General features: G+C 46.7%; 1 protein-coding gene across 1 annotated transcript in view; it reads right to left on the bottom strand.

The window, feature by feature from the left end:
* TENM4 (teneurin transmembrane protein 4) overlaps positions 1 to 19,845 on the bottom strand; it is a 660,554-nt gene that overhangs the window by 60,625 nt on the left and 580,084 nt on the right. The window contains 4 exon segments of the mRNA XM_087821630.1: positions 219 to 362; positions 3,160 to 3,427; positions 6,164 to 6,425; positions 10,969 to 11,088. Coding sequence (XP_087677756.1) covers positions 219 to 362; positions 3,160 to 3,427; positions 6,164 to 6,425; positions 10,969 to 11,088 — 794 coding nt within the window.

Below are 19,845 nucleotides of genomic sequence, written 5' to 3'. Positions count from 1 at the left end.
TGAATTCTTGAGGACTTTCTATGCTGCATCCCTAGAGCCAGCGGAGACAAGCACAGAGCAGGGCTCCAAGGAACGTCTGCTGGCTAATCCTTCAGACTGATGGTTCACACACGAGCCTATGGACTCAGAAGTGTGTGTTTTGCCTGGCAGGACACGGAGGACATGAGACAAGGGTCACACCTGTGGCCGGGCTCTGGGAGTCTTACCCATCCACTCACCACTTTGGATGTTGAGGGCATGATGTTTGTCCAGGCTCCACCCTCCCAGCTTGGAAGCGTCGATCTCATAGCCCTGCAGCATGGCTGTTCTTTTCTCCCACAGGATCAGATCTGGGCAGGATTCATACTCATAACCCACGGAAACTGCGGACGACAAAAGGTACAAAACGCACAGGTGAGCAAAGCCTCTTCTTTGGCTTTAGATCTGCACGCAGGGCCCCTGCTTGGCTTTTGTACAAAAGGAAAAGGGAGCGTATTTCTAAGTGGAACCAGATCTAAACGCAGAACTAACACAGGGATGCTGAGCCTTAATATCTCTTTTGAAGAGTGATCGTATATTATTAGAAAAAGTCAAACAAATGTACTAACTACGTTTTTTAAAAGGACCCAAGTAGATGGGTTCCGGGGGAAATAATCTTTAGTATGGAAAATACTTTGGGCACAAAAGTCTTCACTGCAGAATTATTTTTAATGGTGGAAAATTGGAAGTAACCTGAAGGTTCAAAGGGGCTAGAGACTGAGCAAACCCAAGTGTATGTACTGGAGGAATATTCTGCAGCCACTGGAAATAGTGGTCAGAGAGACCATGCTGACAGGAACAATGCTAAGTTGAAAACACTAGTTATATACAGTGTTATATCTGTGTTAAGAAAAACCATACAAAGCCTGGCCGGGCGTGGCTCAGCAGTTGAGCATCGACCTAGGATCCAGGCAATTGGGGTTCGATTCCTGGTCAGGGCACATGCCCGGGTGGCGGGCTAGGCAGCCGATCAATGACTCTCTCATCATTGATGTTTCTCTCTCTCCCTCTCCTTTCCTCTCTCTGAAATCAATAAAGATATACTTAAAAAAAAAAGAAAAACTGTACATGAAATTAATTAAATGTTAACAAGTGGTTGTATGTGCTTATATAAACATGTATGACTTTATTGCTATTTTTGTCCATTTATCCAACTTTTATTAATGAGAATAGTATTACTTTAATATAGAAAAATCCAAAATCATTTATAATGAATTTATGGAAAAGAGCTCAGTCAGGTTACTTTGAAAGCTGGAAGTTGCTTTGAGGCGTCAAAGCTTGGAAATCCCTGGGTTTCACTTTTGTTTCACAAGTCCCACCTTCTTAGGTCACGGGATGCAGGTTCTCCATGGCAGGCTGGGTTTGTGAAAAGCCCTGTGACTGCCCTATGGAAAGGAACTGGCAGAGGAGGGAATGGCATTTCTTCCAAGTATCTTTTTGTGCAGACCCTGTTTTCCAGTGGACAATATCCTACCACATGCTCAAGACAGGAGTTAACAATTGGGTAGCCCCTTAAAGTTCCTTTTAGGTATCATAAAAGATTGTTGGCCATCTATGGCAGGAGGGGAATATGGCTGGAAAATGTCCCTGTGACCTGGATCTCTTAAGCAGTCATCACGCCTCCTACTGGTCATGTCAGGAAAGTGAACCTCAGTCCTTAAGGTCTCACTGTGCAGACACTTCCCTTTTTAACTGGTAGGTGGGCACTAAGTGGGCTCATTTCATCTGAAGGGGCTGCAAGGTTGATTGTTGTTGAAGAGCCATAGAGGAGTTTGGTTTACAGAAGGGACTGTGGACAGTGAGAGATGGTGTCTTTGCTTCCAGTGTGTCCTGTGGGGTAGGGTGGGATGCAAAACTACAGGAAAGATCTGGGATAAATCCAGCTCTGTTCCTTCCTTGTACATCCTTGGAAGTCACCTCACCATTCTGGGCTTCAGCTTCCTCATGCAGAATTTGGGGACAGTTTCTGACTCACAGGATGGTTGTGAAGATTAACTGAGGTACCAATGTACAGGGGCGCACATTGCCCAGAGCAGGTGCTCAACAGGTATTTTCTTATTCCTTCCCCCCCCTCCCTCCCTCCCTCCCTCCCTCCCTTTCTCCCACAGCATTACCCCCTTCTCTGCCTTTACAAAATCTAGAAAGAGAGTGAAACTGGAGTAAAATTCAAGATGAGAAGGGATTTCCTGGGCTATTACTCTAAGTCAGTGATTTTTAACCTTTTCATCTCATGGCACACATAAACTAATTACTAAAATTCTGTGGCACACAAAAAAATATATTTTTTGCTGATCTGACAAAAAACATAGGTATAATTTTGCTCATTCACACCGGACGGCTATTGTTGTGTTGGCTGTTGCCATTTTTTTATTTGACAATCTAAGGGAAAAGAGGTCAGTGCCCCTGACTAAAAAGTCAGGTACAGCATGTTTTAAAAATTCTTGCAGCACAGTGGTTGAAAATCGCTGCTCTAAGTGCTTGGAGGATTAGCTCCTCTAGGGTTGAAACTGCTAACAGTCCAGCTCTGAACCAATCCTGGGATCTTGCTTCTAAGCCAGAAGCTGAAATGAGCACAGCCAGCCCCTGGAAGTCCAAGGTCTGAGTGGCGCTGGGACTCCAGGGCAGCCTAGAGTCACCCTCTGCTTCATCGTAAAAAAAGGACAGCAATAACAACAAAGAGAAAACCACTGTGATTGGAAATGAGGCAAAGAGGCCAAAACTCTTTTCTGATGAAGGAAGAATCTTACTCCTGCACCTCAATAACTCTGGAGAGACTCAGGAGCTCAGACATCCACATTTTTAATAGGCAAATTCATGCCTGGTGGCTCTGGGGGCCACAGCAGTGTCTACATGGCTCAATTTTGGTGGCCTCTTTTAGCCCATCGCATACCGCCATAGTGTTTTTCCAAGGGCCTTTTTGGTTTTGTAACTTTTTTTTTTTATGACCAAGTCTTTCATGTTCAGATCTTTGTATTGTTTTAGGTCAGGGAGGGTTGTTGAAGGATCTTCAAGGCCGACTAAGCCTTAGGCTCTTCTGAGAAGAGAACAGGAGTGAGAAGAAACAGGCAGGCGGGAAGAGAGCCCCGTCCCCCCACGTCTACTGTCTCCCTGAGGGTGCCGAGTCCCGTGGCTGGGGCTTACCGAAGGCCTCCGAGAGCCCGAACACCTTCTGGTTGTAGACGTCTGTCTTGTCCCAGACGAAATAGTAAGACAAGTCCGGGGCTGCGGCGAACCACTTCCTGAAGAGGCGGCCCTCCACCGCCACCATGAGGTGGACCTTCATGAGGTTGAAGGGGATGGCGGGGTGCGTGAGGCTGATCTTCAGGACAGACTTGTAGCCAGGCGTGCGGCTGCTCAGGTAACTCAGCTTCATCCTGCAGCCGGAGATGGCGATCTCCTCCTGCAGGGCCTGGGGAGGCAGAGCACAGCGGCTGACGGCCAGGGCGCGGCCACGGCATCGCCGGCCGAGGGAAGAGGGCCATCGCCCCACGTGCCCTGCGCGGTCCAGGGGCGGAGGGGAGAGCAGGCAGGAAGGAGGGGAGGAGGGGGGAGGCAGCAGGCGCTAGAGGAGGGGGGAGAAAGGAGAGTGGGAAGCAGAAGATGCAGAGGCGCAGGGGGAGAGGAGAGGGGAGAGAAGGGTCAGAGGCCTGGTTTCCGGCTCGGCTCTCCCACGGTGCAGCCCTGCCCCGTGGGGCACAGGGCCTCCTGCATTCACGCGGGGGCGGCGCTCGCTGCAGTGAGGAGCGCTTCAGATAATGTGTGCGCAATACTCAGCATAATGTCGCCTGCCACTCACTAGCTGTGTCATTCTAGAAAACTCATGGAACCTCTGAATCTCAGTGTCCTTGCTGGATTAGTGTGAGCAGTGAGGAAGGCCACATACAGAAAGTGCCCAGCACATGATGGAGACTTGGGAGATGTTACTAAGTGGGTGATGGTCCTCCTGGGGGGGGGGGGGGTGCTGGGAGCAGGGGGCACTATGAAGACAGATCTTTCCCGAAGACTAATGCGGACAGCTGCCTCAGCAAGGACTGTTTCTCTCTCAGAACTTTCCTAAAGTGAGATCTGTTTCCAATGGCCTTTTTCCTCAGTAAAGTAAACGGAGACTAGGAGATGTTGACCAAACAGTTACGCAGGGTTGAGAGCACAGCCTGCCAAGGCCCTGTGGGAACGCCCCTGCTCATCCAAAGAGAGAGGTCGAATTGGTTGCATGGAGCTCACGCTCCACTGATGTGCTGGATGAATAGAGTGGTTCTGCTGGGTGCAATGGGCTCAGATCCGCAGTGCAAAGTTGAAATTAATGCCAGGACTTTCTGGAACATGGCAAAAGCAGAGACCTTTTATCAGCTTGATGCTCTGGGCTCTGTTTCAAGAAGGGGACATCAAATCAATGGAGGCTAACATGTCCATTAAAAGGACAATGATTATTCTACTCTTGTGTTCACAGAGGAACTGGGCCTTCACAAAGAACTCCTTTCCTTTCTGTCCATTTCATAGATCGATGCGAACTCCCACCCCACCCCATTCTCCTGACTACACAAAATTTTAGGGATTGGGCCTAAACCAAAGCACTCTTTCTAAATTTCAGCTTACAAGTTCTAGGCAGAGCAGGCTCTATATCCCAGTGAATCACAGGTAGCATCAAGTGCCATCCTGATGCCCTCATAAATATTTACTTTCTTTGACATACCCTTTAAAATTTACATCTCCCAGTACTTGCAAAGGCTAGCCAATGACTGGACTGGCAAAACCCAATAATTTGTTTTCATCAACCTGGTAATAAGCAAGGTTTGTGACCCAGCTGGGCCTGGAGACACCCAGCCCAGAGAGCGTTGCAAAAAGGGTGGGACCTTTCACCTCATCTGTTTCAAAGTCTCTGCTCCTGGGAAAATGTCTAACTGGAGCGGAACTGGGGTTGGGTAACAAATTACTCCTCTCCAGCAAGCCTTGTCTCCACTGACAACCATTTCTTAAGGTCAACCTGGTAGTTGAGACAGGAGACAAGCGCTGAATCTCTGAAAAGGACTGAGGTTTCAACCTTGGGGTGCAATGAGAATTTCAAAACTGCTGTATTTCCTTCTTGTAGGCTGGCATCTGAAGCCACTCAACAGGGCCCATGCAGAGAGATGTGTTTGCTCATCCAGGCATGAAATATACACACAAAAATATAACAACCCTCTGCTCCATCAGCACTGGCAGTCCACAGCCAGAGCTCTCATTAGTCAGGAGGGCTTCTCTCCCTGCACCGCCAGCTCCTCTTCTCCAGGCCTTCATTTCTGTTATAAGAAACTGGGTGGGGATGGTGGAACAAATCACACTCTACACAGCTTTGCTGGGCAAAGAATCTATCTTGATTTCTAGTAGATTAAAATGCACCTTTGCAAATTACTTCCTTTTAATGATAATTAAGTAAAGCACTTGCACATATAGAGATGAGCCAAAGTGATCCTTAACTGGCATGAAGGCAGGGCATGTAAAATAATCTTAATAATAATAATACTAATGGCTAAAATTTATTGAGCACTTGCTAGGTGCCAGACATTGTGCTAGGCACTTCATTGCCATTTTCTCATTTCATTTTTATTATGATGCTCACTATTTGGAGCTCTCTGTCTCACTTAGCTTGGTAGAACCTATCATCATAAATATTTTTAACCGAAATAACGAGGGAGGGGGGATACTGGAGCTTGGGGAAAAGGAAAGTGGAAGTGGACTGGATGGCAGAGTGGGAGGGGCATAGAAACATTTTATTTTATTCTTTGTTAATCCTAACCCAAGGATATTTTTCCCATTGAATTTTAGAGAGAGTGGAAGGGAGGGAGGGAGGGGAAGAGAGACAGAATCATCAATAGATGACAGACACATCGATAGATCTGGCGCCTCCCACACATGCCCCGCCTGGAGCTAAGGATCGCACCTACAACCCAGGTACACGCCCTTGACTGGGAATTGAACCCATGACCCTTCAGTGTGTGGGCCGACGCTCTAACCACTGAACGTACTGGCCAGGGTGGAGCTTTCTCCCTGCCGGAGGGCACCGGGCAGTTGGACGCTGCGGTGAGCTGACGGGGCCTCTTCCCGCGTCTCAGACCCTCCTCCGCTCCCCACTGCAAAACGCGCAGAAGCGCAGCCAGCGAAGCGGTACCTGGATCTCCGGGACGATGGGGCCTTTCTCTGCGCAGGAGCTGGCGAAGGACGTCAGCGGGGACGGAGACACGACCGGGTTGGGCCGGGCGAAGTTGCTCAGGTCGCAGCTGGGAATCTCATTCTCTTCATGTCGCATGGTGATGGTCTCCACGACAAAGAAGCGATCCCAAGGCAGCCAGAGGGTGTGCTCCTGGGTGATGAAAGGTGCCCGCTCGAACCGCAGGATGATGGAGATGCCGCCATTTGTGACCAAGTCAAAGCTGTTTGGGAGGGCAGGGTCGGGGAAAAGAGAAGAGGGAACAGCAGGGGGCAGGAGGCAAGGAGGAGGAAGAAGAGCAGCAGGAGGAGAGAGGCGGAGAAAGGAGAAAAAATTACACCAAAGGGTCTGAGCGCTTGTTGAGGAGACTGTAAAACCTAAAGGGCTTTACTGCAGCACAAACAGATAATCCAGAAAGCACTGTGTGCTTGTTTTTTTAAAAATGATTCACAATAGAGAATTTGCCAGAACCAAATGAAAAACCACTGTGGTGGAGAGCGATTTGCCAAGACACAGGGCAGAGGGTGAGCCTCTGCTATGGTGCTCCTGGTACTGAGGCCTCTTGGAGCTGAAGCTCAGTGAGAAGTCAGCAGAATAAAGTGGAACAAGCCCTGCCCTGGCGTTAGGAATCCTAAGGCTAGTTCTGCCTCTGTCATGAATTACTGTGTGAACTTGGGTAGGTTGCTCAGCTTCTCTGATCCTCAATTCTCTCATCTATAAAATGTAAAGGTTCAAATGGATTCTCCTTAAGTTACTAAGGTTCTACGACTCTACGTCAGCTTTAGCTCTGATTATGATAGATTACTCAACACAGGCCTTGTGGATTACAAAATAGCTAGGCAATGTAGAGATGGCACAGTTAGAATCTCAGTACATCAGAAGTGAAAGGGGAACCAGAAGACTGAGCCCCAGCCTCCCAGGTGAGAAGAGATCTCCACGACGGCATCCCGAGAGCCTTCGTTCACTGCCCTCTCAATCCGATGCTTTGGTTTCTTCTACAAACTCACCATCAAGGGGCCATTTGGTTCTTACTTATACATGTCCAGCGATGAGGAGCTTGCTATATTCTTAGGAGGACTGTCCAATCTTTTGCTAATTCTGATTAAGATTTTTTTTTTTTTTTTGAATTGAGCCCGGATCCCTCTCCTTATAATTCCTTAGCTCCTGGTCCTTGTTCTACCTGCTGAGGTGACTTCAAAACTAGTCTGTTCCTTCCGCTTTTGACCATCCTTCAGGACCTGGAAAGAGTGATTCTGTGTATCTGCCACCTCCTGTCTGTGATGTCTCTTCAGATAGAATCCTTTCAGCTATTACGTTTCAGATGCATTTTCAAGGCCTGCCCTTCTCTTGCTGTTTTTAGATGGAAGGCTCCTGCTAACACCTTACCCAGTCAGCATGCCGGCTGCCTGCCCTGGGCTCCCATTGCACCATGCGCACTCCTCCCTAGAGCCTGCCCTGGAATCACGAGTTTCACTCTCTGGCCCAGGGACACCAATTCTTTTCAGTGTTTCTGGAACCTCGCCCAGTGCTTGATGATTGTAGTTTAGAAAAGGAATGCATGCGTGACGCTGTCAATGTCTTCTGAACTGACTGTCTACTAAACACCCTAAGCTCCTCCTTACTTTGGTTGTTATTGTAAGGCAACCCGATGTTGACCTGTGCAGTGGGTTTTGGAGACCCCAATGCAGAACCCCTCCTTTAATCCTGGTAAATACACCCTGTGGGATTGGGGTCATTGTTCCAGCTTGCTCTTCTCTCCTCTAGAAGGAGAGAAAGATTTTGCAGGGAACTGTTCTGTCCTGGTGCCAAATCTTGGTAGATGGCACCTCCGGATTCAGGTCCCCAAGTTCCAAAGCCAGACTCTTCTGCCCTTTGCAGAAGTTTTCACCCACTTTGCCTGCTTCTCACTCAGCCATTCTAGGCCCAAACTTGGGTAAAGACAGTTGGGCACCACATGCTTTGATAAGTCATGAGATAGAAACACCAAAGAAGGTGCTTATTTTGAACTTAGGCTCTGGGTTTTGGTTCTCCAGGAGAACGTCTATGGTTGGGGGAGCACCCAGAGGACTGAACAGCATCTGTACTTTGACAGAACGTTTTATAACCATCAAAGAGGATTTTGGCCTGACTTACAAGCTCCCTTCATGAGAGGATGACAGTGGGGAGGGAAGACAAACATGAGAACACATGGTCTCATGGCTGTGAGCAAGCTGGGGGCAGCTGGTCTTGCCAAGAGCTTGGTGTAATTAGCTCTTGCCAAGAGCCAGGCCTGCTCATCTGGAGGGAAACCCTGTTGTGGACACAGATCTGAACCTGACCCCGAAGGGGAGGCCCGATTCTCAGATGAAGTGCAAGCAGCTTCCGGCCAGTCGAAGCTCTGCTGCTGACTCCATAGGTGAGTTATGTTACCTGTCTGAGCCCCAATCTCTTCATGTAAAATGAACTTAATGACCATAATCACTTGGCAGAGTTTTTAATTAGATAGATGGGATAATGGATAAGAAAAGCACGTGCCCCATTCCCCGGGCATCATGCTCTGTGCAAGCCCATTTTTCAATTCAACGAGCCTGAACTGCTTCTCTTGTCTCCTACTCTTTTGAAATTTTTCTTCATGACTTCTACTTTTCATCTTTTTAATGATCTTTTTGGTTAATTTCTCTGGTACTGCTTTCTGTTTATGAATTCTTGTTAAGACGGGAGCCTGGTATTTCCATGTGGGGTGTGTGTATGAGTGTGTATGAGTGTGTATGAGTGTGTGTGTGTGTGGGGGGGGTTGGACAAGGGTCTGCCTGGAATGTGAAGGTTACAAACGTGAGTTAGGCACAGTCCCTGGATTCACAATGCACACTGTCATCTCCAACTGCATATCCAGCCTTACAGTTTCTCCTGGGGTCTGAGAGGTAAGAAAGAAGTGAAGCAGAGGAGAGGGGGGAGAAAATGGGGAGATGCTATCCATTCACTATACAAACGGATTTTCAGACACTTGGAGAACACGCACGGCTGTCCCATACGTTATGCACCATCTGAGATGGGAAGAAAATTTAAGCTCCATAATGCACTGGTAAGAACTGACCTGGAACCCAAGCTACCAGAGGTTAGAACTCGAGCTACTGTGATGTAATTCAGCAGACGGATACAGGAATATGGCTGACGCCTACCTTCCAGGACCCCTGTGCTCTCAAGAGGCAGTAGAAATTGCAGGAGCAGCACAAACAGGAGGGATCAAAGCCTGGAGGTGCTAGAGTGAGCTTTTCCCAAGGGCCACCAGACTTACGCGACTCTGATGTGTTTTATGGACCCACCCTAACCAAGCACAGCAGGGCAAAGGACTGACGATTGTATTTGCCATCTCACATGAATGATTGTTAAATTTCATGGCAAAAAAAGAGCTGTCCCTATGGCTCTTTTTTGATGACTGCTTCGTAGCAGGTAATCATGTAGTCAGTAGGCAGAATAACTGTTGCCTAGGATGCTCGCATCTGCTGTTTCCATAAAGCAGGCGGCCCCAAGCTGGAAGGTAGTAGAGACAGAGCACGAGGAGGGAGATTCCTCCATGTGGAAGGGGAAGTCTGCACTGAGGTCCTTGCTGGGATGGAATGTGTGCAGGGCAGGGAGCCACGGCCTGGCCTGGCCAGGTTATCCCTGGTGACTGGCCGCCAACCTCTTCCAGCTGGGCCCCTTCCCATTCACAGGAGTGAGAGGAGGGGAAGAGGGCTCCCGTGTCAAGCTTGCCAACCCCGTTAAGAGGCACACATGTCTACAAACAGATGAGCCGCTACTTCATTATCACCTCGGCTGGGACATGTTCACATCTGATATTGGATTAAAGAGGTGCTAAAATCAATCAGGCTGCAGCATAATTTCCAACACAGAGTGAAAATCAACCTTATGGGCCCACACTTAGCCAGATGGACTGCCACCACCTGATTTTATTAAAAATAGAGGACTTGTCACCACCAACAGCCTAAATATTCCACTATTCTCCTCCCCCTCCCCCGTTCTCCAAAACCTTCTCATTGTTTGTACTGTAACCATTACTTTCTCGTCATTGAATAGCTTGTAAATTTAATAAACAGCTAATACTTATTGCATATTCATGTGCCAGACCCTGGAAATACAGCAATGAACCAGAGTGGGGCAGGGAGCTAAGATTTACCAGACACTTACTATGTTCAAGGTGTTTCCCCATCCATCATAAATATAATCCTTACAACCCATTTGTGAGCTAAATAATGTTAGGACCATTTAACAGATGAAGAAGTTGAGGCTCAGAGAGGTGAGGAGATTTGTCCAAGAACACATAGCTGGCAAATGGGAGTGCCAGAGTGATTAAAAACTACTCCATCCTGCTAATGGTTCTCCCAGGGATCCAAAGGTCAGAGTTCTGTCCTCACTCAGTGGTTTCCACAGACCTAGGTGGTTGCAGAGGGAAAACGCAGCAGGAATGTTAAGAGTTCTAGAGCTGCCTGGTCTGGAGACAGTGGTCCACACGGGAGTGTTTTATATCCTAAGTCACGAAGCAGGAAAATACATCTAAGGTACCTTAGGTTTACTGTGAGAACCAAATGAGAAGAAATTGCTTAATTTACAGCCAAAGGGACTTAGGCCAGAGTGAGATACAAGGTGACACAGATAGTGAGTTGCAGAGCTGGGCATCCGAATTCAGGTCCTCTGAACCCAAGTCCCATCGTCATTCCAGCAGACGTTACGTGGCAAGACCACGAAAGCAGGGACTTCACTAACCTGGTCCACAAAAGGTCTCCTACCTGCCATCTTGCCTGCTGATCGTGTATCCAAAGAGAGGGTTGTTGACGAAACTGATGTTCACACCAACCAGTGGGGTCCCATCTGATGTCATCACTTGACCACGAATGACACATGCATGCCTGTGGGTAGAGAAGAGTAAATAATATAACCTACTTTTCATGCTCAGAATCCTGGCTGGCAGGGAACCCCAGGAGGTCAGAGACAGAAGGCAGGTCGCTCAGATAGCCTCGATACTCTGGGGCTCAAGGCGTTCACTCAGGATGAACAATAACCTTCTTTTCTCTTTTCTTTTTTTTCACACTGCCTCAATTTAAGGCATCAAAGTGTATCCTAAAGAATTATTTTTGGGCCCTGGCTGGGTGGCTCTGTTGGAGTGTTGTCCTGATGTGCCAAGGTTGTGGGTTCGATCTGGGTCAGGGCACAGGCAGGAGGCAGCCAATGGGTGCATGAATAAGTGGAACAACAAATCAGTGTTTCTCTCTCTCCCTTCTTCTCTCTCTCAACTCAATAAATAAATAAATTAATAAAAATAAAAGAATTATTATTGGGAGATGTTTTCAGATATTTCACTCAGAGGTCATTTTCTAAGGATGCTATATTATGCTGTAAGGATACAAAGCTGATCTGAAGGGGCTATACAGTGTAGTTATGCATGTGAATTTGGAGTCTAGAGACTTGAGTTCAAATCCCAGCTCTGTCACTTTCCAGCTCTCTAAACCTGCACGGTATGTGACAGCTCTTGGAATCTCTGATTTTTCATCCTGGTGCAGAGTAAGCTCCATAAATGGCCGTGGTTATTACTGCCTCTGATAGTCTCACTGGAAGTGGACGTACAAGAAAGTGAGCAGAACAGAGGGCACTACCTCTCATCTGGCATTGCAAACAGGCACAGGGCAGATGCTGGCAGAGTCTGCCTGGAGGGGGTTCTGAAACCTATCACCTCTCCCAATATGCCCCCGTCTCGCTTTCCCTCTATATTCCAGACAACTAACCATCTGCTTTCCCCATACTCACCAGGCAAATTTGTTTAAAGCTTCTGTGTTTGTGCAATGTTCTTCCATCTGCCTCAAACGGCATTCCTGCACCCCTCTATCAATTTCTCAGCCTTTAAGGCCCAGCTTCAAATGACACCTCTTCCCTGAAGCCTTTCCTGATGGCCCTAATTAGGACTAGTCACTCTTTTCTAAAACCTGACTCAACACCTTGATACTCGACCTCACTGGCATGTTTCCCTTTCCACCAGGTCATGAGCTCTTTGAAGGCAGGGTCAAGGCCTATTCATTTCTCTCTGCAGAACCTGGAAATGCCTAAAAATACTAGGTCATTGTTTAAAGAAAACAGTAGCTTGAGTAAATAAGTGGGACAATTAGAGATGATCTAGAATGACTTTTCCCCCTAATATTTCAGAAACAGAGCCTTTTTAGCAGATGACATTTTATAAGGACCCCAAAGAGGAAAACAAATACAAACAAGATTGGCTCTAGATGAAGCAGAGGTGGGGCCCCCCTTTTCTCTCAGGGTGATTCTGAGGGCAACTCTGTGAAGTCTTTGTCCCTGTAGAAGCCAGAGAAAAGTCAGTTGGAAAATCACTGAATTAGTGGAATGAGAGGAAATTGGGGTCCACAGAGGTTATTTGCCCCAAGCCACACAGGGAGGTGGTGGCAAAGCCAGGCCTGGAATCCAGGCCTCAGAACTACTGGCAATGAATGGAAATGAAGGTGTGCAGTGGGGTCAATGTCCTAAAAAATCAGGGCACTGAGGGGACAGCTCTCATTGACAAGACAAATCTGAGGCAAAGATGCAGGTAGTGTCCGTTGTACACAGAACTTGCTCCACTCACCTCTGTCCAGAGGCTTTTCTTCTGGCCTAGGGCATGCATTAAAAAAATCTCAAACCCAGCCTCTGCTTTATTAGGGGCTTACATCTCTACCTTCTTAGAGTGATAAACTTTTCTCTGTTTGATGAGGAAAGCAATTAACACCAGGCTTGTAAGCAGCTGGTCTCACTGGTGTCAGCTTGTCCTTTCTGAAGGCAAGAACCACAAGAACAACTACCTACAATGCATCGCGCTCCCTGCCCCCACCCACCCCATCCCACCCCATCCCACCTCACCTCACTACACACAATCTGGTTAATGCTAATTCAGTCAGTGGTTTCCTTCCGAGGCCCTTCGTCTAAATGCAATTACGTGGCAAACAAGTTAAGCGGGTGAGGCTCAGCAAAGACTCTCAGTCCTGCTCTGAAGGTCTCCCGATATGTTTACGCAAAATTATCTCTCCGCTAATGGGTAAGATTTATGCCATCAATTGTATTCAGCTGGTACTGAGAGATGCTTCCTTTAATGGAGGAAAATTGAATTTCTTACTGCTGGAACTTTGTCCTTCTAGAGGATTACGAACAGATCTCATCTCCTGGTGCTGGCCACTATCCAGCCTTCTCCTGACGTGTGTCTTCAGGTTCTGCCTGGACAATAACCAGCCCTCTGAGAACGGTTTCCCTTCAGGCGCTGCCCTGACTGCTGCCCCCATACACGTATGGGCCAGCCTTCTCTGATTTATCTTCCTTTGGGGATTCCCTGATAACTGGGAACCATGAAATCAGCCCCATTTGGCTATCATGTGGCCTCCGCCTCAGCAAGCCAGAGCAGATGGAATTTTAGCCCAGGCTCCTATGGACTGCTTTGGATTCTGGACAAGATTAAGTTCACTCCCTGTGCCCCTGTAGACCACAGAGGCCTCTTGCCAAAACAGGCATTTGGCTCAGGAATGAAGTCCTGGAGGAAAACACTTCCATCCTCCTTCTGTTTGACCATGATTTTCAGTTGTCAAGAAAACCCAGTTTAATACAAAGCTTTCCCTGGAACAAAGGAGATGGAGGAGTCTGCCCTGTGGAGGCCCCTGAAATGTGTCTCTTGCCACGTGTTTTTGTCCAGGGAGGTTTGAAAAGATGTGCTTTCTTTCTTCATACATTTATTTAATGGATACCATCAGTGTTGTACTGCTAAACATTTAACAATTGACTTTCAAAAGAAAAATAGTTTTAATTTGTAACATTTGCCTATTTCTGTGGTGTAAATACTTCTATGGCGGCCAATTTCAGCTACCAATGAGATGTCACTGAACCCAGAGCTGGGAAGAGATGCAGTAATACACCATTATGTAGTATTTCCACCATAGAGATACAATAGTGCTAAATAAACTCCACAGCAAAGATCATAGTAAATTACAGTAAACAACTAGAAAGTGATGAGTTTTGATTATTACCTTTGATTTAATATTTTATTTTAATTTTATGTAATTTACTTTTTAATAATAGTTGTGTTTAAAAACTAGCTTGCAGCTTTGACTAGTGTGTCTCAGTTTGTTGGTTGTCCTCCAATGCACCAAAAGGTTGCCGGTTCAATTCCTGGTCAGGGCACATACCTGGGTTGCAGGCTCAGTCCCCAGTAGAGGGCATGCAGGAGGCAGCTGATCCATGTTTTGCTTTTACATTGATGTTTCTATCTCCCTTTCCCTTCCTCTCTCTTGAAAATGTAAATTAAAAAAATTAAAACAAAAAAGTAGCTTGCAGAATTCCTGGACATTTAATGTAATCAGTTCTTGTGAGCTGGTATGAGCCGGCTTCTGTATACCACTGGAACACTGACCCCACAGGAAGGGTCAATGTGGCTAAGAAACAGTTGTTGCTTTGACTGTGACATTCTACAATGGAAGACCATGGTGGTGGGAAATCACTAACAGGGTGCAAATCATGTCACCAACTTGGCTTCCCACCTGGCTCATATGATCTTTTATTACCTGTCCTATAGTTGATGTGTTTTGCTTTCCCTTGGTCACTGTCTTGGCATAATGAAATTTTGGGGTATTATTTTCTACTCATCCTCAGAGTCCCCTCTAAGCTGTCATCACCTCAGTGAGGCTGTGACCATATTTTCCTGGCACAATTAATCACCCCTCCTCTAGGCTCCTCTAAAGCTTCCAAGTATCTCTGCATAATTATGATTGTCATATAATAATATCATTCACATTTACATAGCTGTCTTACCTTCTCACACATGAGCTAGAGGAAGGTGACACTGTTAGGTAAAAAATGGTCAAGTCACTGAAACTCAGAGAGAAAAGACTTGCTGGAGGTCAGACTGCAAATAACTAAATTGGCTGAGCTGACACTCAAAGCTAGGACTTCTTATTTAAGTCCTTACTCCTACGACTGTGTTATATACCTGTAGTCACTAAAATTCACTTTAATTTCATTAAAAAGCTGGGCACCTACTGAAAGCTAGGCACTGTGTTAGGTGCTGGGGTTATAGAATTGCATGAATTGCAGTCCCCAGTTGCTTGCTGGAGCTCACCAAAGCCAATCTGAAATCCTAAGTGTAGTTGTCTCTGACACCAGTGAGTCAACACATGAGCTTGGCATATGTCAGGCAGCTGGGATACAAAACAGGCAATTAGGCTGGGCGAACTCTGCCAGGAAGGAGCGCTGTGCCATGCCAAGAGGGGCGTCAAACATGCTGGCATTAGGCCAATCATGCACTCAGGGCCTGACTGAGGTGCCCATGCTGACGCCGAAGAGGGGGAAGGTCGGCTTGATTGCTTCCTGAGGACAGTGGCCAGGTTTGGGATCAAGACAGGAAACTGTTGGAGAGACAAAATTCCTGTGAAACAGAATCAAGCAAATAACCTAACCTCAACTGTCAGGAAGAAGTGGTAGGGGTGTGGTGAAGAGAGCCCTGGGCAAGGAGTCAGCTCTAACTGTATGACCTTGGAGAGTCCTCTGACCTCTCTGGCCCTCCATTCTCTCATCTGTCCACGCAGGCTGGTTTTTTGCAACCAGATGTAAAATAGAATGCAATGCACCTTGAAGAATTGATAATGTTTTAATCTGGCGCTACCCGATCCAGATCAGCTAGTTCTGCTACATGCTTCAGAATGTTAATGGAGCTCATACAATGCTTATACTTATCTCTGCATTGTTCCCTCTATCTGCAACCTTCCTCCTGTCCTGTTCACCTGAAAACTGCCTGCTCGCCCTCCGCACCCACCTAGAGCAATCACCAAATGGCACCGCAGCACTCCTAGCCCCATGGGCTCCTCTGCAGAAATGCTGAGTGCAGTCACATATTGGGCAGTCTTTTCCCCTGGCAGACCATGAGCTCCTTGAAGCCAGGGACCACATCTCCCTAGCGTTGAGCATGGCTGATGCTCGCTTCTGAGTGGGCAAAAGAAAGCCTCCACCCAAACAAGGGTTTGCCCTGGAATTTGAATGCAAGGTACAGAGTAAGCTCTTGATGAATTATTTATTGAATGAATAAAGAACTGATGTGTTTCTGTAACTGAGGGTGATGCCAGAGAACTTTGAGTTACTTGACCTTGACAAGGTTATGGCTAGAGAACTGAGGGCTGGAGGGGCTGTGCCTTTGCACCCGGTCTGCCCAGGCTGGTTGCAGAGCTTGGTTCCTTCCCCCGGACGCCCTGCCTGCCTCAGCTCGCAGGCCTCCTGCTTTGATTCTAGCGCCTCCTCATCAGTCCCTTTTTAGATAACTTAAAAAACAAAATGCGAACGCCAGATATTAAGTTAATTTGTTATTCAGTGTATATTATACAAGCAGATAAAGGAGGGTGAAGGCAGGAAAATTGCAGCTTTAACTTTTTTTGTTATTAAATGAAAACAGCTAAGGAAACTTGTATTCAGGAGACTGGAATAATCATTTGGGATCTAGATGGCAAAAAGCAACCTCAGTCTTTCTCTGCTTTAAAGTATTTGCTACTCTATGCCCCTCCTGGCTATGCAAATCCCTCCTCTGCATTCCATATTTTAAACAGATTTATATGCCTGACGTGTACCAACCCTTAGACTGTTTCCTGCTAAATCATGCTGATTGACTGGGGATCTTTCCAGCATCTACTACACTTTACCCAACATTTGTAAGAACCTTACTTGGGCCCAAATGAGAAGCCCCATTTCATGGCCTGTCAAACTACCTCCATCAAGGGGGTTCCCAGCGAAAGCCTGACCTGGTCCACTCTGCAGCCTCTAACACTTTCTTTCCAGACGGGCCACACACACTGCTCTGCAGCTCTCTTTCTAGCTTTCCATTTCAGTGCTCTGCCTCAGTCTCCTTAACCAGCTTTTCTAGCCTGACATCTTCCACCTGTAAATACATATTCATATTCTTGGGAACCCACTAGTCATGACATGTAAGAAGAGACCTTCCTGGTCATCTCTTTCAACCTTGCACTGTAGAGGCAAGAAAACAAAGTCTCCACAGGGAATGGACTTGCCCATTCTCGCCAAGAGTTGCTGAGGAGCCAGGATTCATCATTTATTATCCACGAGAACCCTGGAAAGTCACTTCACCTCTCATACTCCTTACATTCTGACACAGACACACACCTAAACAACCGAGAATCTCAAGTTGTTTTAGCTGTCTCAAAACCCAGAGCAGGGTTCTTAAAACTCCTTTTGGTAAACATTTTTGAGCAGGTTTCTTGGATGTATTTATATTTACTAGTAAATTGTACACATGTGCCACAATCATGAGCTAATATTGGAAAGCATATCATACATTTGGAGCAAGGGTTGATGGATAAAAATGCATATTTCAAATAGTTTCCTTGATAATGTTGAATCTCGTGGCTAACTTTTCGTAGATTCTTGAAACTTTTGACTCTCTTGGCTACCTTTTTATTAGAGCTGATCATTATTATTAGAATGATCACTATTGCTTTTCACTTCATGGAGTCGAGGGAGACTTTGTACTGTATCAGCTCCGCCTTGTTCTAGTTTGCTTGCACTGTATTATCTTTGATCTGCAGTTACTTTTCAAAAATCTTTTCATGCCACTGGACTGTTTTATACACAGGTTTGGTTAAAACGAAATTTTACACAACCATGCACTGCAGTCATGTTGTAATACACTAGAATAAACCAATAAGGGCCCACTGTCTACCTCCGTAAGGAGTGGGTCCCCAACTCCTTCAGAATACCTTGTGGGCTGGTGCAGTCATCTGACCAGCTAACACTGGGACTCGCTGTGGAATTCGCTTAGAATCACCTCTTCCTGCCTCCAGGAGGGACTGGGGGGCCGGCCAGGCTCACCGCAGAGGTGTCTGATAGGTCCTCACCCAACATTCTCCACCGAGGACAGTATTAGTAATGTGACGCATGGCTCTCTGGTATTTTAACTTCTTATTGCTTGAAATGTCAGTGTTGGATGGCAATTCAGAAGTCCCTGACTTATAAACGTTGCAATTACTACTTGAGAGAGGCCTCACTTTGGGCTGCAGGTTCTCCAGGACTCAGGCTCTGCTGTTACCTTGCTGAGCCAAGACTTCCTCTGGGTTCAAGCTGCTTCTTCTACCGCAGAGAGCTGACGACCTCACAGGCCCATTTGCCTCTGCCCGCCATGGTGTAGGATATTCACAGCAATTATGTAACTATGTTAATGCTTCAGGCTAAGGGTCTCAGTTTCCTCCCAGTTCTCATGGTGACACTAAAACCTATATGAATATTAATACCATTGCTAATGCTAACACTGACTTACTATTAGCGATAACAGTTACGAACACTATTAAATGCTTACTGCCCTAACATATACATGTTTTACATCTTGTTTAATCCTCAGACATCCCTATGAGGTTTGGATTATTATCCTCATATGACAGATAAGAAAAGTGAGGCACAGAGTGGTTAAGAGACTTGTCCTAGGTCACACAGCGAGCAAAGGGTGGGGCTAAGATTCAAGCCCAGGCTATCTGCTTCCGAGGCCAGTGCTCTGGAGCACTAAGACCTACTGCACATTAGCTTCTAGGTTTTTTTGTGCGCTATTAGAGAGAAGTCAGGGCCACCTGGGGTTGTAGCGTTGTAGCAGCATCATGCTGTTTACATTTCCAAACTGAAGCTGCTGAGATGGGAATAGAAAGGGCCTCACAGAGAAGAACAGAGGCTCAGCACATGGGATCCAGGGCCAATCAGCTTGGCTTTGAACACTGGCTCTGCCACTTACAAGCCCTATGTCCCTGGCCAGGTTACTCAACTTCGCTGTGCCTCAGGTCATCTGGTTTGGCAGGAGATGTAAAGTTAGTCCTTTCCAAACTTACAAAGCATTTCAAACAATGCCTGACACATGGACTGTCCTTGGGAAATGCTAGGTGCTATTACTGAACGTGTACTATGTGCCAGCCACTGGGCTTTTGGGTAATTTATCTCATTTAATCTTCCCAACCACCCGCAGGGTGGGAATTAGTAAGCCCACGTTACAGATGAGGACGCTGGGCCTCGCTCGCCCAAGGCCACTTGCTCTGACTGGCCCCAGGGCCTGAATGCAGGCTCTCTCCCTTGAAACCTCGCGTGGTTCCAGCTCCAGCACAGCATCCTCGGCCGGCTCATGCTTCCTGTGACGGACAGCTGGCAACAAACTCAAGCTACAGAGCAAACAGAGATTATAATTCCGTTCTGAAATCAATAAAAGGATGATCAAGTGGCAGAGGAGGAGTTGTTAGCTGCTCATCGGGATGATGTGAGAAGTTGCTGGCTGCATCCTGAATTGAATTCACCTCGTTGCTTTATCATCATAAACATTCATTTCAATGTGGGGAGGGATTTTTTTAAAAACCAACATGAATAATATATGATGGTTGACATTTTGGAGGAAGCAGGATCTTTACCTTCTTCCATCTTCCATCAGGGTAATTTATCATTGTCTTTCTCTCCGCTACCCCCTTTTTAAACTGATGGGATAGCCTGTCAGCTCAGCTTGTACTGAAAACGCAGAGTATAATTCAATAATAAATTCGCTCAGAGGCCAGCTGTCAGGAAGCTGGTGTTTATTTGGACTCCATTAGATGATCTCTCCTGCTCAGCCTCTCTGAGGG

The sequence above is a fragment of the Miniopterus natalensis genome, chromosome 11, assembly GCF_054644295.1.
Source record: "Miniopterus natalensis isolate mMinNat1 chromosome 11, mMinNat1.hap1, whole genome shotgun sequence".
In the NCBI taxonomy this organism is placed as follows: domain Eukaryota; kingdom Metazoa; phylum Chordata; class Mammalia; order Chiroptera; family Miniopteridae; genus Miniopterus; species Miniopterus natalensis.
This window is presented reverse-complemented; position numbering and strand designations above follow the sequence as displayed.